The sequence below is a fragment of the Gymnoscopelus microlampas genome (genome assembly GCF_963454915.1).
Source record: "Gymnoscopelus microlampas genome assembly, chromosome: 7".
NCBI classification, from domain to species: Eukaryota; Metazoa; Chordata; class Actinopteri; order Myctophiformes; family Myctophidae; genus Gymnoscopelus; species Gymnoscopelus microlampas.
The window spans coordinates 50,107,455-50,132,550 of NC_139944.1; the positions used below are offsets into that span (position 1 = coordinate 50,107,455).

The following is a 25,096-nucleotide window of genomic DNA, read 5'->3' on the forward strand; positions in this document are numbered from 1 at the left end:
TAGTAGTAGTACGCCTTGTCGAGCCCTGTGGCCCATAGGGCAGCGTGAGTCAGCTTGATGTACAAATACATCCCCCATGGTTAGCGGGACGGACAGCCCACCACCACTAACGCAGCTAGAAACATGGATGCACAGAACTCACTTCTGTGGATGGCACTAAATAGGCCATATTACCCCATTAAGACCTGAAGCCGATTCTACAAAATGTCAAAACAGTATTCTGAAAAAACGTATGTTTCTATATCAGTGGTGCTCAAACTTTTTCATGTCAAGGACCACTAAAACTATATGTACCCCCATCTCAAAATATTTTGTTCCAGGGACCCCCCAGAAGCAAAGAATAGAGTTAAAAATGTTCACTTTAAACAATATATATTCAAAGATTTGCACACATTTTCACGATTTTTCAAAAATACCGAGTGCCACGCTATGAGCTTGTAGATCTGCTATTTTTTAACTCAATTCCTGCCAATCACGCATAAATGCGATCTATTAAATAGCGCACTTGGCCACCAAGATCGCATAAATGCGTTCTATTGAAAAATTATTATTATTATTATTATTATTTTTTTTTTTTCAATTTGACCCAAAGACCAAGGAGATATGATTTTTCGAAGATTTAGACTCCCATCCACTTCCTTGTTAACTCAAAACTTAAAAATTCTGTATCTCGGCTCCGGAGTACTTTTTTAATTTCAATGAAAAATCTCTGGCAGACAACAGCAAAAAATCTGAAATAACTCTGGCAGGTGAAGTGTTTTAATAGCCAAAGTGTAAAATAATGCTTTTTTGGTCACAGATGCACAGATGCTTCTCCCGGTCTTAAAGGGTTAAGGGAATTTCAATTGGAATTTTTAAATAGTGAAACAAGTAGTATAGTATAGTTTTTACATTTACAATTACAACAAAAACACCCCATCCAGGCACACATTTCAACTGAAAAACATACAAACAAAACATTTATTTTGAGCATGAAGATTCAATACACAGCAGTTCTATAAATAGCAGTAAAAAAAAGCTCACTAGTGAATCCTGGGTGAACAAAAAAAAGACACCTCTGGGCCTACAATTCTACTACTAAGCAGTGCATGTGAAAGCATGCATAGTGCATACCCATGTTCACTCTGGTCTGGTCGTGATCAAATCACAGAAAAATACCCATTTTGGGAGGTAGATGGCATCATGGCAAACCCACATCCTACACACACACACACACACACACACACACACACACACACACACACACACACACACACACACACACACACACACACACACACACACACACACACACACACACACACACACACACACACACACACACACACATGCTTCTCTCCCCATGTGAATCTTGTTCTTAGGGCTGGATGCTTCACACACACAAAGCTATAGATAGATTTTCAACTTTCAACCAGGCTCTCTCCCTATTTTGGGCATATCATCATTATAGGCAAAACGTTTATGGGTTTAAGTTGTTTAACATGATGTGATATCAAATCAACATACTACATGTATACCACTGATACTGGAAATGGTACCCTTACCATTTGGTTCCATCTACCTCTCAGATTTTTACAGTGTAGATCGGGTCCCAGAGATTAAACATGGAATCAAATGGGTGTCCGGCGTGGCCTAATGCAGTGGTTCTTAACCAGTGGTCCGGGGACCACCAGTGGTCCTTGAGGGGGTTTCCAGGTGGTCCCCAGCTAAATGATGGAGAGTTGGTAATCAAATGGACCCTTATAGATCTTTAAATCTTGAGAGTGTAAAATGAAACCAAATGGACCCTTACGGGTCCAATTTCATTTTACACTCTCAAGAGTTAAATTATTGTTAAACATCTGCATTACTTAATTAAAGAATTGTTATTTTGATCAACGTTTGCCTGTTATCTCTCCTATGGTACCAACATCAATACAGCATGGAATTGTGCACAAAATCCTCCTATCCAACGATAACAAAATATTCGAAGTCTAGGGTCAGTCTCAATCTCATCAAATGGTGGTCCGTGACTCAAATGCCGAATAAATAATGGACCTTGATATGAAAAGGGTTGAAAAACCACGTACTGGCCATTAATGCACGTCAAACCGGGGAGTCTTTGACATTGAAGAAAGGCTGTGAGTGTGAATCACTGGCCTAGATCCTGCACAGCAGCCAGCCAGACAGCCAACCAACCAGTTAGGTACAGAATGGGGCAGATGGGCCCCAGCTCCCCACGGGGGGGGGGGAGCTGACATCACTGGATTTCCTGTCTCTGTGTAGGAACACACAACACAGGCCCCAGTTATGATAAACCACATTCCTTCCAGGTCAATAACTCTGGCCGAATGCCAGACAAAGTGATTGCAAAATCAGATGAAGAAATCAGTTTTCAGTCTGGTGGTGGTGGTGGTGGGGGGGGGGAGACGTCTCTCTCATTACATAGACACCTTTTTGTTAGAGACAACCAAAACACAGAGTGAAATGGAGCCTTACCAAGAATAACAAGAGCAACATTTTACCCAGTGAGCCAGACATCATGATCATGATGCCCCCACGCCCAGTTTTATTGTGCAACCTTGCACAAGGAAAAAAAACAACTTGTACGCTTTCCTTCTCTAAACATACATACTGTACTGCACACACACACACACACACACACACACACACACACACACACACACACACACACACACACACACACACACACACACACACACACACACACACACACACACACACACACACACACACACACACACACACACACAAAATCGCAGGCAACCCATTCAGAAACAAACAACACACACAATCTTTGTAGCGCCGGTTGCTAATCTGCAGTATAAACATGGACACGTCTACTCTGGACACACAAACACACACTATCCAATTAGTGTGTAATGAATTTAAGTGCAGTAATGGGACCATAAATATGTGGGCCATAAAATGAGAATTCAGAGGCCAGCATCGACAGATTGAGCCTGCAGACAGTGTTGCCAGATTTTGAGAGAGAAATTAAGCCACCAGGTCTATGAAAACAAGCCCAAATGAAGCGACTAACACATGAGCACTTTAAACCTATGTATACACACATCGGCTATTTTGAAGCAGATCTTCAGCTCACATATGCGACGCGTTGTGAGCTTGTAGATCTGCTATTTTCAAACATTTTAACCACACAAGTATATGGGGGGGGGGGGGGGGGGGGGTGAGAAACACTGGTTTACACAACATTAGACAGCAAGCCCAAATAAGCAACTTTAGAAAGAAGCCCAAAAAAACTCAACCCGCAAGTTGCCGCAACTACCAATATTTACAAGCTACTTTACAGATAGACAAGCCCAAAGTCGCTTATAATAAGCAGACATGGCAACACTGCCTACAGACATACGTCTACGCATACAGTAGATAACTGCACATGATTAAGGTGTTATTAGGTGACGGTGTTTCTCCCTTTTTTTTCGTCTGGCTCCACTACGGCATACCGATAAAACGCCACAACTCTGATGTGTAGTGGCCAGCTCAGCACTAAAAGGTAAATTAGTGTTAATGGCTGGTCAAATTGTCTTCATCCGGCTATGAAGTAAGTCCCTCAATTATGTAATTCTGAGAAAATGAAGAAACCTCCACTTAGTGCATAGCTACGTTCTTCCATTCTACCCCTTTATATCAGAATACTGCACTGCACCTTTATGTAGGTATAGGCTATATCCATCCTAGTTTAGCTCAATGGCTTTAAGACTTTATGGAGCAGTAAATGGAATGCTCACACTTTGTTGGTCAGCACATTTAAAGTCCAATGGAGAGAAGCGTAGCTCGGAACACAAGACATAAACTCTTTTGACTGTTATATTAGACTATTAGAGTATATTAACCGATTAAGAGCCGAGTCCCAATTCTACAAAATGTCTGTCTTCTAAAAACAGTTTTTTGAAAAAAACATATGTTACTATGTCAGAGGTTCTCAAACTTTTTCATGTCAAGGACCCCAAAATGTATTTGGCCAAGGACCCCCCATCTCAAAATATTTTGTTCCAGGGACCACCAGAAGCAAAGATTTGAGTTACAAATGTTCGCTTGAAAAAATATATATTCAAAGATTTGCACACATTTTTACAATGTCTCAAAAATAGCAGATATACAAGCTCATAGCGCGGCAGCTTGTAGATCTGCTATTTTTGAATAGCCAAAGTGTAAAATAACTCTTTTTACCTAAAAAAAAAAAACATGACACAGATGCGTTCCAGCCCTTAAAGGGTTAAATACAGAAGGTGAAGGGGCATTTTGCAATAACTAGAGGTTTGACATCTAGAGTTCGGGCCCCTATGCTGCCCTCACACCTACGTACGCTGCAACACCGATCCGACTGATGTATGGGCATCGCTGAGGCAACGGCTGTCGTTTTATTCATATCCACGCATGCGCTGTGTAACTGGGAAAATGTGACGCATATCGTGTAGGAGCAACTAATAAGTATTGCACAATAAGTATTGCACCATTATGTAGTTATATATAGGGCTATTATTGTGAAATAATGTACAAATACACAGTGTACGGTAAATATGAAGGTGGCAAGCATGAAATGTAGTGTATTGGATTTCCTATGGCATGCATTATTATTTGTGCCTAGTGTGGAAGCAATTGCACTGCTGGTGTGCTAGAAGAAGGCATAAACAGGAAGTCCACCCACTAGGCGATTTTAATATAGGATGGCCCAGTCTATCAGGAAATATGATTACCCAACTCTGTCTTCTTTTTAAGGCATAACTAAAAGCCAGTTATCGCAAGTTTTTAAGAAATCACCAACATAACATATTTTTTGTTTATACGATCTAATAATTCTATATTTTCGGTTCCTGCATGATATGCCTTTGACTTTGAGCTCTTTATTGATAATAATAATAAATATACATTGTCACACCATTATCAAAAGCATAAAGAGCTAAAAAAGCCAGCGGCCTGTGCATGAGCATGTAAAAAAAAAAATCTCTAGGCTACATTACAGTTGTTCCAAGCATTTCTTACTCCTATGCAGCCTGCATTCCTCAGGAGCAGAAATAAAGTTATGTTGCACGTTCTCATGCAGTTGCAATAAGCATTAACAACAGTACAATCAGTGGTTACAAATGGTTATATGTACCATGATGTGTTAGGAGCACAAAGTGCTGAAAACAAGTACTTAGTAAACATATTCGACTATATATTTTAGTACTTAAGGCAACAACTGGACCTGAAGAACAGAAGTCATGCTGGATTGCAGGTTTAAGCCTCTCTCTCTAGCCTCTTGGTTGGTGAGTTGACATAATAAGTGCATGAGGTTAACACTGCCAGTGCGTCAACCCGCCACCACAGTATACCGTCACATTGTCACTATAATAACCTCATAATACCACAGCAAAAAAAAAAAGCATATGTCGCCTATTATCATGTCTGAGAGGGCCATAACAGAGTACTTAGTTAAGATAAAAGCAGACATTCAACAAGGAGAAACGGCTTAAAAAAAAGATGAGGAAATGAGGAATGAGGGGAATTAATTCTAACTCTATAGACCAAGTGGTTCCAAAACCTTTTAGAAAATCTTCTCTTATGGGGGTCTTCCCAGTTCCCAGCACAACATCCTTTCAGATGGGGGTCCTCGATCCTATAAATATACATTTGGGGGTCATGACATATCATTTTAGGCACGGATGTATGCTTGAGGCTCATCTCCTAGCAACGTGATCTTATGTACGGCTGGACACAGCAGGGGCCAGTGCAGACCAATGCACCTTTAAGGACGCGGAGGGGTGATCCTTGGAGATCACTAACTGGACAGAATAACAAAATGAGAAAAAATAGAAGACACTTTACATTTGTGTTATTAAAGGTAGAGTGAGCAACATAGCCAAGCACTTTTTCCCCCTTGTTTTCTGGGTTCCCCAATACCTTGATGTGAAATCATGTGAGGCACTATCTATAACTACATAAAATAACATAATCACAGGAAACCTAGTATCTCTTATTCTTGCATGTCATAATAGGCAAATATTCGGCAGAGGTAGCAGATCTACAAGCTCACTGCATGCCGTGTGAGCATGTAGATCAGCTATTTATTTATTTTTTGGTGAAGAGATTTGGTGTGGAGGGAAAAGTTTAGAGCCCTGGGAGACCCCGGTCAAAAGAAGTATATCTCTGCTGTCGGGTAAAAACCAGCTTTGTCCAAAAATATTAACTTTTCAGGAAATGAAAGAAAACAAAACATGTTTTTAAAACACAACACTGCCTCGTCAAAGTTGGTATGGTGACTAGTTTACTTTGTACATTTATCAGTTATCAGATACTTGAATGTGTCCTTTCCTTATATTATCATCACTTCACCCAAAAACAGCTCAAGTGGAGTTTTGGAGGTTTTTGACCATTAATGTGGAGATTTTCCGTCTGACTTGGTCATTCTAATCAATGATGGACACAACAGCTATCTCCACAAGTTGGGAGTTAGGTGGTTTGACCGACAGTTTGAGGATCCAATGGAGTTAGGAGGTTTAGTCAGAAGCGCTTTTTAATACTTTTCATTGGTTAAATATGTGTAAAACCCACACTCAGACGTAAAGGACGTTCAAGAGAAATGAGTTATTAAACAGAATTTTAAAAAGTTGAAAAATTGAGTTTCTGCCCAACAGAGAAGATATACGGTTTGAATGGCTAATCCAAGGCAAAGATTCACTTGAACCTGAAGTGCAAGACTATCTGGTTGTCCTTTGTTTAATGACATTCACTGATAGAGAGATGGATCATTAAATTAAGGAGTGGTAGTTTTCTCTGAGGCCATGCCTATTTGGTGACAGATTGGTAACAATCATCCTGTCTAACTAGTTGGACATTTTCTGTCGGCGTACCAACAGAATCGCTGAAATTGTCGATGCACAGCTGTCCTAACAGAAATGACATCAGGCTCAACACACAGGATACAAATATGCATTTTCCTTTTTATCTCAACATTCCAAAATATATACCTCAGAGGTACATTGTTCAGTGAGAAAGTAGTTTAATATAACATAACTTTGCCCTCTCAGCGTGCCTGAGGAAAGCCATGACAGTTACTTAAGACATGGCAAAGAGATGGCACTGCAAACGTATTCTGTGTGAAAGATTATCTCAACGTAAAAATCGACACTTACGTCCAGGTCCATTTGGGTCAAGTTTTACACCCTCAGAGATCCATTAACATGATTTACTGTGTAGTAACTGTACTCTGGTGCAACTGCAACCAGTACAGCCTGCTACTGAGTTGAAACAATACATTTCCACTTGCATTACTTTTGCCGGCACAACATCTTGCCAGCCAGTCAGCCCGCCTGTTAAATGTTAGCTTGTAAGCTACATGTATCATGTTCCAAAGGCGTTGTGACTGGAGATAAGTTTACATGTGGCAGGTCTTTGGACTGCCGAAGGTTACACTAAATAAAATTACAAAGACATTACAGGTGCTCAGAGTTATTTTATCCGTGTGTAACTCAGAGAGTCCTCAGAGTTAAAATGAAAAGCTGCAATCCGTGATTTGCATGTCCATTAAATTAACCTTCAGGCTTTTTCAGTAGTAGACAATAGACCATTGGTTATCAAAGTGGGGTCCGGGGACCCCCAGGGGTCCTTGGGGGGGACAGATATACAGTTATACAAGCAGATATACACGCGCATAGTGCGTCACTTCGTGCCGCGCTATGAGCTTGTAGATCTGCTATTTTTTTAAATCCCTGGCACAAAACATTTTTGAGATGGGTGGTCCGCAGCCAAATACAAATCATTTTGGGGGGTCCTTGACATGAAAAAGTTTGAGAACCACTGCAATAGACAATAAGGAACTTGTCTATCTATTGCCTCAGAAGCAACTTTAAGGATATCGGCAGAAAATGAGGAACTTGGAAACTTTTGCGGGTCACTCTCACACCGCAACTCAATCTGGTTAACCAGATTATCTTTTGCAAATTGAAATCTGATCCGTCTTGAGAGATTACGCACCGTACTATAGAACATACAGTCAGTCCTTATTACACACACACACAGAGAAAATGACAGGTGTCATGCCCAACACACCACTCTACAGCTGCAAGCAGCAAATAACAAGTGTAGTGTCAGGACAAACGGTTATAATTATGTTATTACTGAGATGATGAAGCCTTTTTGGTCGCAGGGTCCTTGAAGTGAACGCATATGGTGACTAAACACATGCAGTCACGGTTTGGAGGCGTCTAATCTCGGGACTATGACTCATGGGTGCAACACACAACGGGAGAGAAGGGGTGACATCATTCTAGACTCATCAGCAGCATCGATGCATGCCCATAGAAAACGCTCACTATGGTTTCTGGAAACCATGTGACTGACCCTCTCTCTCTCTCCCTCTGTATGTATCCAACTGGAAAATCCATAATGCATGCATGCATACAACTGGAGTTATGAAAAGCCAAACTATAGGACACACACACACACACACACACACACACACACACACACACACACACACACACACACACACAAATATTATGATCAGCATTCATAAACAGCATGGTCGTCACCATCATCAGCATAATAATATGACTATCAAATGAATCCCCCCTACATGGAGGGGCTTTGCTTTTAGTAGATAATGCAAGCAAGGACGTGTTTCTGACGAGGCTTCTGCTGGGGTCTAAAAAAGAAGAAGCTGGAAGTGCACAAAGATGGACCCTTTTTTCCACATCAACTAAACTGTTCAAGCTGCTATATTTGCATGACAAGATTACACAATGTTGTCAACAAAATGAGACGTTTATATTATGGGATGAAATAGGCGCAGCAGCATGTGTAACTTTAACAGGAAAGCAATAAGCAGCAAACAGACACAAAACAAAAATGTGCACGAAAACAACAAAACAAAAAAATAATCCCCACCCGCCGAACAAATGCGAAGCGTCCCGAAGCGCGCACGAGGTGTGCACACACACACACACACACACACACACACACACACACACACACACACACACACACACACGACTTCGATACAAAGTAAACAAAGGGGGGGGGACACAAAATATCCATAACATAAAATGTGCATTGATCAGAGGATTGTATCAATGTATCCACTCTGTTGTTAACAGCGACAGAGATGTAACACAATAGTAACCCGTTCGGGTCCATTTGGCTACATTGTATTAACTCTCGGTAGTTCACTTCATTTGCATGACAATAACAACAACAGTAATAATGTGCAACATAAGACCCTCTTACCACACAGAGCCGTAGGCCCCGGACCCCACGGGGGACAGGTTCTGGTATCTCTCTGGGACCTCCCAGATGGTCTTGTTCAGCTCCTGGCGATAGAAAGAGGGTCTTTCCTTCTTCTGCGACATTCCTGCGACAAAAAACTATAGCTCTGTTGTTGTCGTTGTCCTCTGTCCCTGTTGCAACAGAGAGCAGAACTAGCCCAGTGTTAAACTAACTTCTTCTGCTCTGTGCTGTTCTCCTCCTGTCTGTCTGTCCTGCATTCAAAACAACAACCAGGAACAAGAAGAACACATTCACACATACACACTCTCACACTCACACATACACACTCTCACACACAAGGAGCTGTCTTCCTGTAGCTGCTGCTTGCTGCCCTGTGTTGTGCAGATGTACGTGCACGCTAGTAGCTGCTCCGTGCGTGCCTTGGTTGTTGTGTGCACGTACGGTGTCTTCTTGTGTAATATTATGCGTTCTTAGATGATGATGGGACTTTGACTTTATTTCTTCCTTCCTTCTTCCTCCTAACATCAGTTTACAGTAAGGTTAGGTTTTCCCAATGCAAATGTGTGTGTGTGGGAGCGGAAACGTGCAAGTGTATTTTGTACGTCGTGCCGTCACACTCAATAGCACCACAGCGCGCTCCCGCGACTCGTTGTTGTTCTCGCGGGAAGTGAAGCAGCAGCCTGCCCTCTAGAGGATGTTGATGGGATTGGTTGGGAAATGGTCAGGAATTCCTTGGAAATAGACAGGGTTTTCCCAGGATGTATTTAACTGTAATCTATGTTCCTGAACTTTTTCCATGTCAGCCAAGGACCCCCAAAAATAAAAATATTTTGGGGTAATTTTTTTAAACTCAATGGACGGGGGCGGGGCTGTTGCTCGTTCTAAGTACTTACAATGCGGTATGTACAAGTACAGTTGCAATACTTGTTGCAGCTTGAAAGGTGGCTGGGACTTATTTTAATACATTTAGTCATATTTTTTATTTAGTCATTTACCTCCCCCACATACATTTTGTGAGTTGTCACTGCTGTTGTATCCTACTGACTCATCTGCCTGCCAGCCCCCACCAGGAGGACGTAGTAGAGCCATCTTCCTACTCATCCCGCCAAATACTCCCTGCTGACAGGTGCCGCCCCAGGCCAGCCCGTAGGATTACATGTAGTGATATCACCCTCCCCGCCCGGCCCCCCCTCGCCTGAACACAGCCCAGTTGTACTGGCACTTTATCACTGCGGCGCTCAAGCACATATTTTAATATCTTTATGTGCACACTGTTACATATGTATGTTGTTTTGTAGGTAAACTGTAACTAAACCTGTTAAATGCATCTGGATTAAATCATCTGTAAATACTCAAGTAAAATACCTCAAAATAGAGTAAATGCACTTTAGTTTAATTTTCAAATCAAGTTCCATTTGTTCACCCTCAGAATGACAAATGGACAAAGAAATCTTAAAATGTTTGATTAATATACATTCCTCTATTCCTTTACTGATAACAAAAAAGACAGTACAAACAACAAAGTCTGATGTACCCTTTACTGAAAATTCCCCACATATACAGTAAAAAATAAAATAAGGTGACCATGAAGATAAGTAATCTGTCTATAATCCTTTTAGTTCTGTAGTATTATTTAATCCACCAAAATTGTTTAATTTCAACAGCATAATAAAATCACCCCTATTTGGCATCGCAGTAAACCACTTGAACCCTACCACCCCTTTCTGGGCATGTCACGAAAGCCAATTATTTGTGGAAAATAGGCTAACATTTGCAGAAAATTGCAGATCTACATGCTCACATGTCACCATAGGACAGCTTGTATATAAAATCAGCTATTTTCATGGTAGTAAGTCGGTTGGAGAGGCTTAGTGTCGGTATCAGCTATCCCCATTTCACAATGCGCTAGACCAGTGTGAGATGGATTGTTGGGGCAACACCTGCTATCAGCTCCCAGTACTAAACGCACAACTAGCACTGAGTAGCCGTGCTACTCATATGGCAAGTTGGCAGAACCCGGGATCGAACCCATGACCTTGTAGTCAAAAGGCGAGTGCTCTACTGACTGCAGGAGCTACCCGGACACCAACCTTCATGGTAGACATTAGGTGTAAAGGGAAGAACTAGGGGGTCCAAGTTGAAGTATATACTAGGGTTCAAGTGGTTACATCTTCAGGCGGTTCCCATCCCACGTAGGTAGCAAAATGTACTATGTAATATGACTTATTTCTATGAATGTTATTAGTCTTCTCATGAATGCAAGACATCTTCTTCTACTGGAATTGCACTGACCAATCTATGAGGCTAGAAGAAATTAATATTATTACACAGTGTACCAGCGGATGCATTGAGACGGAGCAATTCAGTGAGCCAGTGTGAAAACATGTGACTTAGGATAAGGATAGGGTATCCCAAGATTTTAAATTGCTTTCAAAAGTTAAGAGATAAAAAAAAAAAGAAAACCAATAAAGTGTGCCCAAGAACAGTTTTATATATTACTTTGTTTCTGGTCCCCTACCCATAAATTGAAGGGGTTGGTCGATACAGGGACAAAACAGCATAGTTGGGATGAAGCAGTATTGATACCTTTTAAACCCATCTCGGTCAATTTCTGGTTGTTATACATTTTTTTCTAATAATATACAGCTATGTTACTCTTTGAGATTCAATACAGGGAATTAGATAATACAGAAATGAACCCCACACCCAACTCTTGTACATCCTTCAACATTAATCTTAATGGAGGGAAAACAACGATGTGTGACCCAGAAATACAGTAACACAATGGGCGTTCCTGTTATCATATATCTGTACAGTAAACAACACAAGATCATCCGGTTTTGCCCCATGAGGAGAGGAAATGAAAAGTCATTCATCCATTCACCAGAAGGGGGCGGCAACAGCTTGTCTTCTAAATGGGTCCCGTGGGGGAGATACATAATAGGCCTTCATTTCCTATAATCCAAGCAGTGTCCTCAAACAGTTCAGCTCAGTCCATTCCACCCAGACTTTATTGTCCTCCAAGCCATTCCAGGCCAGTCCAGTCCCGAGGCTTTCACTTTATGAACACTAGGTAGGATCCCATGGCCCGGCAGGAGGAGTCACTTTAAGAACACTAGGTAGAACCCCATGGCCACGCAGGACAGTGCCACGGCGAAGTGAAGCCGTGTCCCGATCACTGCAGCTGAGGAGAGCAAGAGAAAACAAACTTAGAAGAATGTTACCAGGAAAATATCGTTGTTGTCGGACAGACACCTTGTCCTTGTACTTTAATTAACTTTAATTAATTAATTGTTGATTTTATGATCCAGTAAATCAGTGGTTTTCAACCTCTTTCATATCAAGGACCATTATTTAGTTGGCATTTGAGCCACGGACCACCATTTGATGACATTTAGCTTCTCAGACCCAAAACGTAGTATATTGTGTCAATGTTGGATAAGATTATCTCCACAATTCCATCAAAGCTGTTGCCATTGATGTGGTAGAGATAACAGGCAAACGTTGATCAAAGTTAAGATTCTTCTATAAGTAATGCAGACATTTAGCGATAATTTAACTGATGAGAGTGTAAAATGATCAGATCTATAAGGGTCCATTTGGTTCCCTAACTATCCATCTTTCAGCTGGGGACCACCTGGAACCCCCTCAAGGACCACTGGTTGAAAACCACTGCAGTAAATAGATCCACTGTAGTTATTATAATGTAGCTTGTGACTAACAAGCTCTTGTTGATGCTTTTGATTGGCTTAATTTGGCTAAATAATATTTATCAAACCCACATTCCTTGTGTGACGTCACGTCTTGTACATTTACAAAAACAAAAAAAGTTGAAATATGGAGATACATTTTTAATCCCATTTTTAATTGCTTAACCCTGTCTTCTACCCTGAGCCATCCCAGACAATCAAAATGTGTTGTAATTAGGTGGGTCATGGGCTTTAGGCAGAGAAGTAGTCAAATCAGTTTGTTTTGGGAGCTCTGAAGCTTAGTGACATTGGGATGTCGGAGAACCATTAGGTGCAAGCATAGTCAAAGTGGCATTGAATGACTGAATGCTCAGTCTAAACAAACAAGACCAGGTTAAACTGCAACTAAAGTTGATATATTTGTTTTCCTCAATAGAGTGACCCTTGCAGGTGGTGCATGTCTCAAATTATTTTTCATTTCACAGTCATACAATGGAGCGTGACCCTCCCTAGGGCACACTCAGGAGTAAAAAAAAAAAACGGTGGCCCTTGCTGTCCCAAACCATACAAGGAGAAAATATTTGTGATTTGCTTTGTCATGGCCAATTCATTATGACGCCACACACAAAACATTTGTTTTACCATAATTTAAATTCAGACTCCTCTGGTAAATACTAAAATAGTTCATTTTTTCCCCCAAACAATTTTGCCATTTGCTCAGGTTAGAACAGATAAGCATACACAGAAAGACCAATAGATAGGGCTACTTGTTTGCATGAACATGCTTTTAATACAAATTAACACTAAATCCTCAAACAACTGTGAGATATATGCTAATATCTCAGCAAATGTTATGTTTGCTTCCATGCCATAAAGCAAGAAGAACATGGGTCCTGTTCCCTAGACTTCTGGCTTTAACATTTTTACAGAAGATGTGACACATTTTAATTGTATTCAACTGCACAATAATGCATTTGGCTTACTCTCTAGACTCATACTAGAGTAGGCACCGTAACACCATATTAGGCGAAATATATGTTAACAACGTAAAATAACATTATCAGCAGCTGTCAACATCTCCCCTCAGTTATACCAAGTGTGTGAAGCAGGTTTAACCTATTCCTCTCATATAGCGCCCTCTTGTGACCAATTATTACAAGACACAACAACTAGGTAAGTCCACAACGCAGGTAAGGCAAGAATGCAACAGGTTGATTCTTCTGAGCACACGCATTTGGGTTGATTTATTTGATTTGCACAACAGCATGTATACATATGCATAATATGGTAGTTCTTTCCATGGGAAAGGTGACATATAGTTGTTGTGCCGGTGAGGTAAGAAACCCTAGGGGGGCTTATACAAGAAGAACCTCACTGTTTACATTACATACAATTTGAATGTATTCATATTAAAAACAAAAAGTGATCATTGTGACTTGTTCCGGCCAATGTGGGTTTGAACTAACGTTAAACACTGAAACTACAGCTAAGATAATGACAGAGCCCACAGCACCAGACGAGTCTCATGGATTAAAGCAAAGAAAAATCTCACGACTGAAAATGTTTGTATGACTGAGTACTAATGTGCGATATGTGAAACGGTGTGAAAGGAGCCTCCCCCCAATAGAGCTGATTCCTAAACAATTAACACAATTATGTAAAATTATTATGTTTTAGTAATTCTGCTGTTTTTCATACTACCAACCAGGAGAATAAATCACAGATTGAGGCTTCAACTTTTGCTTTTATATGAAATATCCAAGACTAGTAAGATTTTATGGAAGATGAAGAACATTTTGATGAAGAACATTTTGCTAGTTTGATCACTTCAAATGCTCTAATCTTAAATTAATAACCGAAAACAGCAAGCAGACGTATTGAGAGCTTGTAGATCGGCTATTTTCGCTGTGCAACATGCTTCCATGGAAGAGATGCTGGCTTCTGTAGAATCCTAAATGACTGAAATCAGTCGTGGTGCCAGAAAACTTTAATCCATGCGAGTCAACATCAAATATTCAGAATCTGAACAACAACTCTCCTTCCAAACAAACACACAAACTGGGGTAGTGAGACTTTAATCTGCTCATCTCATCAATACTGTATGTGAAATCTGGATCACCTGCAAGATGCATAAGCAGTGGTGCTGTAGTGCTGGCCAATGGCCATGTGCTTTGCACTGTTGTTTTTTTAGATGCATTCCATATGATGATTGCAGTTTTGAGTATGCCAAACCTGACCACACCTGAAATATACTGCTCACTAACGGCTTTGTACTGGAGGGGTTTTGGTTTGTTTTTTAATGCTCAGCCATTTCTCTGGAGCTCACAAGTAACTCTTAATACCACAAGAGGGAGTACTTGATATTTGCAACTAATTTTAGCACCTGAACTTGAACACAAGTTCAGCATACTGAGACTGACATTATCCTATGTAATGGAATGCAGTTCATCATGTCTGAGCCATTCAAAGACAGTAGACAGTTTCATGACACCACATCTATCTTAGCTCTCTTCTTTCTGGCTTTGACAGATGTTCATCCTCATACAAGTATATATTGATGGGCCATCTGTTTTATTCCCAATCAAACGTGTTAAAAAGCTTTAAGTTGTGTGTTATGTGTGAAGTGTTTTGGGTGCATTATTCTGTGTTGAAATCATTGATAGATGACATACAGTACAGTACATGCAAGTCAAAACAACATGGTCCATTATGCTCACCTTTGTAGAAGACGCCCCATACCCCTTTCTTCTCAGAGAGGAGCCAACTGTTCAGCCGCGGGACCTTTTTGAGGTACGCACACGTGCAGATGAAAAGCAGCCCGAAAACCAGGATGCCATCGAAAGAGTATACTAGGAAAGAAGAGTGTTGGGATAATAATGCCATACAGTGGTTAGTTAATGGTTAGTGGCAGGTGCATTCATTTCAGAGAGACAATAAGTGCACAGTCAATGGTCTCCATTTGGTCTGCATCATTTGAATGCAGCACGTTTAGTTTGTGATCAGAGTTTCTGCAGGTGCTTTTTGACAACATTTTAACTAATCCTGGTATCCCTATTTTTGGGCATGTCATAGACAAAAAAGTGTCTTTTTGTGGGGGAGGGGGTTTGTGAATACGACTTAAGAGCATTATTTAAGTCATTTATTTTCCTATGACATGCCAAAAATATTGACGCTAGGGTTGAAATGTTGTCAAGAAAAACACATGTAGAGACTCTGACCACAAACTAGACACTCCTCCACTTGGTTTAGTTCAATAAAAATTAATACACAGACACATTATACTTCAAATCCACAACAAGCCATGACTACATGGCAACAAAATATTGCAAATGTGCATAGCACATGCACTGTTATGACAAACAAAAATAAAGAGAATAATCACTGAAACACTCCACCCCTTGCCTATATTATCACTGCCCGATTACAGACTTATTTGCATGAGGTCCTGTCTATCTGGTAATGTTTGTTCTGCTTGCTTTTGTGAAGAACTATTTACAGGGCCTACTGTATCTGGCAATGAAAGGTGTTTCAAAATTCTGATAAATTCACCTAGGGTGCCAGTCAAGAATGAATGCAAAACCCATTCAGACTGTTTAGTGTTAACAGTACCTACTACCTATGGTTGCTATGCTAACACAAGATGTACATGTTTGCTCATTTAAGCCCCCAGTAGCTTATCTATTACATATTACGTCACTATAAAAAAAGAAAAAGAAAAGAGCTAGTTGCCAGTGCAAATAGACTTAAGTCAAAAGACAGCTTGTATTTATAACTCTGAACAGTCTCTCAGACAGTCAGAACAAGCTGACCTTTTGCCTCAGATCAGGAGACAACTAGCCTTCGAACAAGACTATCAGTATTTAATCGAGTCTGACCCAATACATCTATGATGGTCTTGATCCAAGGCTATAGGAGACAACTATTAGCCTGGCTAGGAGACAAACAGGGTCAAAACACAAGAGCTGGGCTAGCAAGCTTAGTGTCTCCATGACATACCAACCATTATTACATAATGATATAACCATGTCTGGTTTAGTTTTCTGCTTGGCACATAGTTGTCATTTCTGCAGCTGTTCGATGAACAGGTTTTTGCTTACAAGACTATTGAAAAAATAAAGAACAGGTTACACTACTAACACCTGATGTACATTCACTACATGGGGGTCCCCAGCAAAATTAGTATAAAGCGACACAATCATTTAAAACCCATTATCCATATTTTATACTTTGCCTATTCAAAAATAGCAGATCTAAAAGCATGTAGTAGCTTGTAGATCTGCTATTTTAGAAAAATGTCGAAAACGTGTGCAAATCTTTAAATCTTTTTTTTTTTAAGGCGAACATTTTTAACACAAATCTTTGCTTCTGGGGGTCCCTGGCACAACATATTTTCAGGGGGGGGTCCATTTGGTTCCATTTGTACACTGTCAGAGTTAGAGACTTGTAAGGGTCAATTTAGACCCCCTACAGCAGTGGTTCTCAAACTTTTTCATATCAAGGATCCCCAAATTGACCCCCATTTGAAAAGATATGCCAGGGACCCCAATAAGAGAAGATTTGTATGGCTCTAGCAGTGATTCTCAACCATTTTAATCTCAAGGACCCCCAGTTTGACATGCATTAGGCTATGGACCCCCATTTAACGGCATTTCTATCTCTGGGACCCGAATTTATATTGTAAAATCTATGTTAATTTAACTCAGAGAGTGTAACGGGTCCATTTGGTTCCATTTGTACACTCTCTGTCTCTGAGTTACACACCCATAAGGGTCCATTTGGTTCCTAACTATCCATCATTTAGCTGGGTACGCCCTGGAACTCCCTCAAGGATCCCTGGGGGTCCCCGGACCCCACTTTGAGAACCAATGCCCTACAGGAACCCAGAGAGTCCCTAGAATCCACTTTGAGAACCACTGCTGTAATGTACTGTCAGCCTTTCAATTCGGAACTGGCCCCTGTATAAAGTACAAGGCAGGCCTATCACCAGAAATCACCCACCCCTTACTATTACTGTTACTGTTTACTGTACATATTTTGTCTTTTTGATTACAACTCGTTTATATGATGTTTTAGCATTTGTCTGTCATTAAATGTTTCTATGGATGAACACACTGCAATCCCAATGGAAACAACAAGCCATAGTGCTTTCTTGGGTTGTAATTATTTAGCATAGAATTGTACTTTCTGTGCATTTTTTTGCAAACTGTTAATAAAGTATTCAAATCAAATCAAATGAAATGAGCCACGTCTACAGCAGCTAGGCTCAGAGCTAACATGCTAGTGAAGCTCTCTACAGTCTTATAATCGTCTCGTTCTTCTCGGTTTAAGCCACAACATGGAGAACCTACCATTTGTCATGTTGGCAACTTGAGTGTTTTTTTATCGTCGTATGAGAAGAATGCTTGTTGTTTAGTTTCCAATCAGCAACAGTCCATGTTGTTGTTGTTGTTGTTGAATCTATTTCGCAGCTAACACACAGTGGAAGATGCTGTTTCCGGTTTGGGCGGCTATGGGTCAGTGTTGCCAGGTTTTGGGAGAGAAACAAACAAGCCCATAAGAAGCAACTGTAGACCTTGCGTCACCACCAGGCTTTTTCAGATGTTTAAGAAAATGTGTAATATTTTTTGAAACATTTTCGGGGTCCCTGATTGCTGACTCGGCAAAACTACATATTCATTTGGGGGTCCTTGACAAAATGTTTGAGAACCACTGGTTTAACGCCCAATTAAGCAACTACACTTTAGAAACAAGCCCAATTAAGCAACTACACTTTAGAAACAAGCCCAAATAAGCAACTACACTGTAGAAACAAGCCCAATTAAGCAACTACACTTTAGAAACAAGCCCAATTAAGCAACTACACTTTAGAAACAAGCCCAATTAAGCAACTACACTTTAGAAACAAGCCCAATTAAGCAACTACACTTTAGAAACAAGCCCAATTAAGCAACTACACTTTAGAAACAAGCCCAATTAAGCAACTATACGTTAGAAACAAGCCCAATTAAGCAACTACACTTTAAAAACAAGACCAAATAAGCAACTACACTTTAGAAACAAGCCCAATTAAGCAACTATACTTTAGAAACAAGCCCAATTAAGCAGCCATACTTTAGAAACAAGCCCAATTAAGCAACTACACTTTAGAAACAAGCCCAAATAAGCAACTACACTGTAGAAACAACACAATATTACCAATATTAACAAGCAACTTTACAGAAAAACAAGCCCAAAGTCGCTTATAATAAGCGGACATGGCAACACTGGTTTGGGTGGTTATGGATTCTTCTTCTACTGTTTTTATTAGAACTGTTTTATTATACTCCGCCGTGAGGCGGTGTCGCGTAGCAAACATCGCAGATCTACAAGCTCACAACACAGTGGGTGAGCTTGTAGATCTGCTATATTCGAATGATAATTATTTATTAATATTATTTCACCATTCCCAAAATTGGGAAGCCAGGTTTAAACGCTGCCTGGTGTTGCATTTTATCACTTATGCCATTATGTCAAGGATAAAATAACATTTTTACATTTCAACCACACCCAAACTAAATCTGCTATGTATTTTTAAGTATTTTTTTTAAAAGTACTGTAGCTAAGTACAATGTTGAGGTATGTTTTAGTTTACTGGAGTATTCCCATTTTCAGTACTTTTACTCCACAACATCTCAAAGGCAAATATTGTACTTTTACTCCACTACGACTATTTGAAAACTTTAGTTACTAGTTAATTTGTATTTTTTGATTATTATTACAAAACATACAGTAACCACTTCAGCCCTATATACATTTCAGCCATTTGAAAATGGCAGATCCACAAGCTCACAATGCGTCACATTGACAGAACAGCCTAATGTATCTGAAACATCCTCGCTTCAGAGCAGACAGATTTAAGATCCCGATTCAAATGTTTTCTCTGTTGCAGTATGAGCAGTAGGCAGTGGTGGAAAGTAACTAAGTACATTTACTTAAGTACTGTACTTAAGTACAATTTTGAGGTATTTGTACTTTACTTGAGTATTTCCAATTTCCAATACTTTTACTTCTACTCCACTACATCTCATAGGCAAATATTGTACTTTTACTCCACTACTCTTACTTGAAAACTTTAGTTACTAGTTACTTTTCAGATATAAACTATGATATAATGAAACATACATTAACCACTTTAAACCTATTTGAAACCTAGGCTATTTGAAAATAGCAGATCTACAAGCTCACAACGCGTCGCATCGTGACGCGTTGTGAGCTTGTAGATCGGCTATTTTCAAATATTTTGTACTTTTACTTTTGGTACTTTAAGTATATTTTGATGCCAATACTTTTGCCCTTTTACTCAAGTAAATTTTTGATTCTGGACTTTTACTTGTAACAGAGTATTTTTATATTGCAGTATTGGTACTTTTACTTAAGTAAAGAATTTGAGTACTTTTTCCACCACTGGCAGTAGGATCCGAAGAGGCGAGAACCTGGAAAATAATAATTTGTCAGTGAGAGAGTTAGCACACTGACTGTATGCAGATCTTTGCTCCATGAAAAACATGAACATACTATCATTACTCCTGACTGGAAACAGTTAGGAGTAATACCTGATTCATTACCTGATTGCCGTCTGCAGTACAATATAGCATTCAAATCTTAAGTGGTACCTTACAGCAGCACTATGTAACTTTCCTCTTCTACCCTGGATTTGAACCCGGTTTCCTGCTCAAGTGCTGACATTTATTACCATTGAGCCAATAGAGGCTGCCTGCTTGCTAAGGGGATAAATTGAATCTTGACCATGAGGTAAAAATTTGTGTCAAATCTTGTGTCTAGGTGAGACATGACCTTTGACAGCATCTACAATTCTAAATGTCTCAATCGAAGAGCAGGGAGACAAAATACAACCACCCCCAATTGTATATGTTATATTGTATTAACATAATCTACCATACAGATTGGACAAAATGATATTTTATTCATAAAAAAAGTTACATAGTGAGGCTTTAACTGAGGGAAGGATAAAGCCATTATCATTACCATGATAGTGTCTACTATGTATTTAGGGGTGTAAACAATGAATCAAGCAAAAAAAAACAATGGAGTGATCAGATTAAACTAATATCTGCTCTTTACGTCACCAAAAACTGTCTTTGTTCCATATTTTTAAAGAAAGAAAAATGTTTTACATACAGCAATGAACAAGTTTAATTTCAAAGCTTCTAAAAGGTTTCGTCATGGCATTTACACTGTGGGACATGAAATGGCTTTAATCACAATGCTGTCATCTTGATACAATACTGTATTGCTGTCAAAAACTGTGAAGACTGTAATATTGTAAGACAGTTATATTTGATATAGTCATATTAGTGAATTGCAACCTTTATAAAGCATTTAGTCATGTATAACACCTTAGTGTTTAAGCAAATTGCAATCTTGATAAAACACTCATGTAGACAATGAACACTTCAAGTCAATCAGAATACATTAAAAAAAAAACATTTAATCAAACATTCAAGGGGCCCATAGTTTGGAAACAAACAACTGGTATTTAAGTTAGTGTGTTAGAACTATTAATGAGAACAGAGATTAAATGGCAACATTCGTGGAAATTAGGAAATTCTATTGTCGTAAACATCTCAGCGTTTTGGAATGCCGTTATTGACACTTAAATGTAGGTTGGGTAGCTTAACATTGAAACATTTTGAATTACAGGATTACGTTTTGAATACTGAAATTGAATTGCTTGTTGGAAAAAAGTGACCAAGTGCCAGCTATGATAGGCTATATATCAAGTGCCCCACCAGTTGAAGCTGTACCGTGTTGACATTGCCCAGCTTATGTCATAACATGACAATAACTCTTAATTTCTGGCAGTTAGTTGCCTTGGTAATCATCCCACACATGTCCTGCAAAAGGGGCTACAACATACAGTAGCACATTCAGCCCCTTTCCCAAGACTCATTCAGTGTAACTCCAAATGCTAAGACCTTCTGTACCTTTGTTCCAAAGGAATTACTTTACATGTAAAATGACCTTTTTTTCTTTTGTCTAGCCAGTCCATAAGCTAAGAATTATTTCTCAAAAACATATTATAAATTACAATTGAACTCTCAGGCTACAACAACTGTAGGTCCACAGTACTTCTGTTCAACATCAGTAGTACCCGTGTGCTGTGCTTGCCGGCCGCAGGTCCAGAATAAATAAATGAACAATAAATAAAATACAAATAAAAACTTAAGACATAACACAAACTGATGGACACATCATCATGGGCTGATGAAACTCTTGTTTGCCTCCCTCATCTCACACAGTGCAGGGCACAGAACTCATTGAAATGGCATGTACTCTTATGATTGACAAGGTCTGAAAATGTTTAGCTGGAGGTAATGGTAGTTTTAAAAACAAATTAAAAACAACAGAGGTGAGCATCATGTCAACACCAACGTGTTAATCTTGACGAACAGAACACCAACATCATTCACCACAGGTCCAAAACAACAAGAACGGGATCAAAAGGTTGCAACGGACGAGAGGTTAGGGTATGCCTAGCTCCAATCGGAACCTCTCCCTCCGCTATATAGCGCCGAAATGCGGTTCCGCAGCGGCGGGTGCTAGCAAGTGACGACAATGGCAAAAAATTGGCCACTATGCATTCCTACCTTTACCCCCACATCGTATCCAAAAAGTAAAAGGTCAGCCACCTATTCTCAGATGTTAAATATTTTAGCGGCCAAGAAAATTTTACCGACGGGTTGAAACAAGTGTTTTAATCACTTTTTTAGTCAGCCTGTGGACATTCAACCCCCGTCCGCATTCGCTGTACTGCTCCCATAAGATTGCATTGGGAAAAAAGCTTGTTTCAACCCGTCTGTAAAATCTTCTTGGCCGCTAAAATGTAAAACATCTGAGAGCAAGGGGGCTTGACCTTTACTTTTTGGATACGATGTGCGGAAAAAAGGTAAGAATCATGCATAGTGGCCAATTTTCGCCGGTGTCATCACCTGCCGGCACCCGACGCTGTGGAACCTTATCTCGGAGCTATATAGCGGAGGGAGAGGTTCCAAATGGGGCCAGGGTATGCCATCCTTTCTCTGACAGCACTGAGACGAGAGGTTGGGGTATGCCATCCTTTCTCTGACAGAAAGGCTAGGGTATGCCTTCCTTTCTCTGACAGCACTGGGACGGCGGCACGCCCCAGTCGTACACGTAGGACAGCCTCAGCTTCACCTCCTCCTTGCAGAGCCTGCCGTCGCGCTGGAGCGTCTGGTGCTTCTCCAGCATGTCCTCCAGACTCTGCTTGTGCGTCACCACGTACTTGTTGCTGCAGCCGCGCGACTTGTACTCCGTGTCGAAGCGCGGGTCGTGCGTGCGCCGCACGTCCACCGGTGCCAGCCAGGCGCCCAGCGACACGTCCTCGCTCTGCCACGTCTTGAGGTAGCCGGCGTTGAGGCGCACGTAGCGCACCAGGTCGGCCGACAGGATGTAGCCGCCGCCCAGCGCGTAGGGCAGGTAGTAGTCGCACAGCTCCCAGGCGCTCTCGCGCCACTTCCCCAACGTCTTCACACGCCCTCTGCCCGAGAAGAAGCCCCAGTACAAGCGGCTGGGCTCCTTTGCCTTGAGCTCCTCTTTGAGGATGTCCAGACGGGCGAACGTGTCGTCGTCCGCCTTGAGGACAAACTTGAAGTCCACCTTTTGGTCGAGCCACGAGTACATGTGTATCAGCTTGAGCGTCAGGTTTTCGTACGAGTCCCGCAACTCGGGCAACAACAGCAGGTCTTTGTGACGCCCCTGCTCCGTGTTGAGGTTCTGCAGGTCCTCGGCAGGGAGACCCTCGGTTCCCACCACGAACATAGCCAGGACGTCAGCATCCCTCTTGGCCAGCCATGTGCTACGGATGATACTCCTGCGCTCTGTATATTTGGGTCCAGTCGTGATGAGGACGACCAGGAAGGCCGCTAGGTCCTTTGTTCCGGGAGGGGGAGGGTCGGGGTGATCCGGATGGGGTTGTTCATGGGGGACATGGGCGCGGGGGGCTCGCCCCGGAGGGTCCGACTGGCCTTGCTTCAGAGTTTCTGAGGTACATTTGGCCAGAAAAAGGAGAACCGTAGCGAAGCCGCACACTCCGCCTATGACCAGGGCCGTCTTGTGGCGACACACTAGACGTAGCAGGTTCATGGTGCTGAACCTATAAACAAAACAAACTAGAATTAATTGATGTTGCACCTTATTCCCTTCTTCTATTACAAGGATCTTCAACAGGGGGTCCGGGACCCCTAGGGGGTCCGCAGAGTTACTAAAGGGAGGCCGCCAAATCTTTGAGTGATAGGAACTTTTATTTTTTTTACAATAACCACTTGAACCCTAGCATCCCTATTCTGAGGGGCACATTAGCCGAAAATATCAGATCTGCTATTTTCGGCAAAGAGGCTTGGTGTAGAAGGGAAAAAGAGCAAACCAAGTACAAGTTTTCCAAATATTGAGGGTTTAAGTGGTTAACTGTCCAAAAAATACATGTTAACATGAATGTTATCTATGAAATATATGTGCCACAATTCCATACGCTATTTAGTGGGGGTCCCTGCTTCATTCCTCTGTCAACTAGGGGATCCTTGGCTTGAAAAAGGTTGAAGACCCCTGTTCTATTACATTTCATTGAGCTAGTGAGGGGCTGCCTTACTCTGGTGGCTAGGCTAACACACACACACACACACACACACACACACAAAGCATTCAATGCAGAACTACAAAGACATGACATCGTTGTAACGTTACATATTGACAGAGGACACGGTATCACTACTTGATGTTAATATCTAACAATAGCAGATGAGCCTGGGCTTCATAGCATACAATATTGCATCATCAACTGTTTGTTTTAGAACGATTTGCAGCTGTTTGTAACGGTCACTTTAAAACGCCACCCTGTGCAGACACACATTGATGTGAATGGATGGTCTAACAAACAAACAAACAAAAGATTATTTTTAGCTTACTTTGAGAGGTTGCTGCTACACTGAAGGCCAGACATGTGTGTTGCATCCACATCCTGGTCGAATAGTGGCAAATAGAAGCCTTATGTTATGAAGTGTAGCAGAAATATCAGCAGTCTGCTGCGTTCATTTTGTTCTCTTCTTGGCTGACTGGCGGACTGTAGCGGCTGCGGTTGTGTCTGCTTTGAAGGCGGAAAC

At 40.9% G+C, this 25,096-nt stretch overlaps 3 protein-coding genes across 3 annotated transcripts in view; all 3 read right to left on the reverse strand.

Moving 5' to 3' along the window:
- mapk14b (mitogen-activated protein kinase 14b) overlaps positions 1-9,797 on the reverse strand; it is a 44,275-nt gene extending 34,478 nt beyond the window's left edge. Inside the window, exon 1 of the mRNA XM_084061445.1 lies at positions 9,232-9,797. Within this exon, the coding sequence (XP_083917571.1) occupies positions 9,232-9,353 (122 nt within the window). The 5' untranslated portion in view covers positions 9,354-9,797. The remainder of the gene's footprint in view (positions 1-9,231) is intronic.
- Positions 9,798-10,755: 958 nt separating this feature from the next.
- tmem167b (transmembrane protein 167B) lies at positions 10,756-18,409 on the reverse strand. The gene is made up of 3 exons (XM_084061976.1): positions 18,269-18,409; positions 15,638-15,769; positions 10,756-12,415 (listed from the first exon to the last, which is right to left on the reverse strand). The coding sequence occupies exons 1-3, from the start codon at positions 18,276-18,278 to the stop codon at positions 12,333-12,335; spliced, it is 225 nt and encodes a 74-aa protein (XP_083918102.1). The 5' UTR covers positions 18,279-18,409; the 3' UTR covers positions 10,756-12,332.
- A 2,502-nt stretch (positions 18,410-20,911) lies between these two features.
- On the reverse strand, positions 20,912-25,050 carry b3galt6 (UDP-Gal:betaGal beta 1,3-galactosyltransferase polypeptide 6). Its single transcript, XM_084062637.1, has 2 exons — positions 24,902-25,050; positions 20,912-24,093 (listed from the first exon to the last, which is right to left on the reverse strand). Exons 1-2 carry the CDS (start codon positions 24,934-24,936, stop codon positions 23,055-23,057), a joined length of 1,074 nt encoding a protein of 357 aa, XP_083918763.1. The 5' UTR covers positions 24,937-25,050; the 3' UTR covers positions 20,912-23,054.
- Positions 25,051-25,096: the final 46 nt, after the last annotated feature.

What these genes read in the sequence shown, in the direction of transcription:
- tmem167b (XM_084061976.1), bottom strand. An exon ending in ATGGGGCGTCTTCTACAAAG is followed by an intron (nt 12,416 to 15,637) that starts GTGAGCATAATG and finishes TGCTCTCCTCAG; the next exon opens with CTGCAGTGATCGGGACACGG.
- b3galt6 (XM_084062637.1), bottom strand. Translation starts at nt 24,936, where the DNA reads ATGTCTGGCCTTCAGTGTAGCAGCAACCTCTCAAA. An exon ending in TGTAGCAGCAACCTCTCAAA is followed by an intron (nt 24,094 to 24,901) that starts GTAAGCTAAAAA and finishes TTTTGTTTATAG; the next exon opens with GTTCAGCACCATGAACCTGC.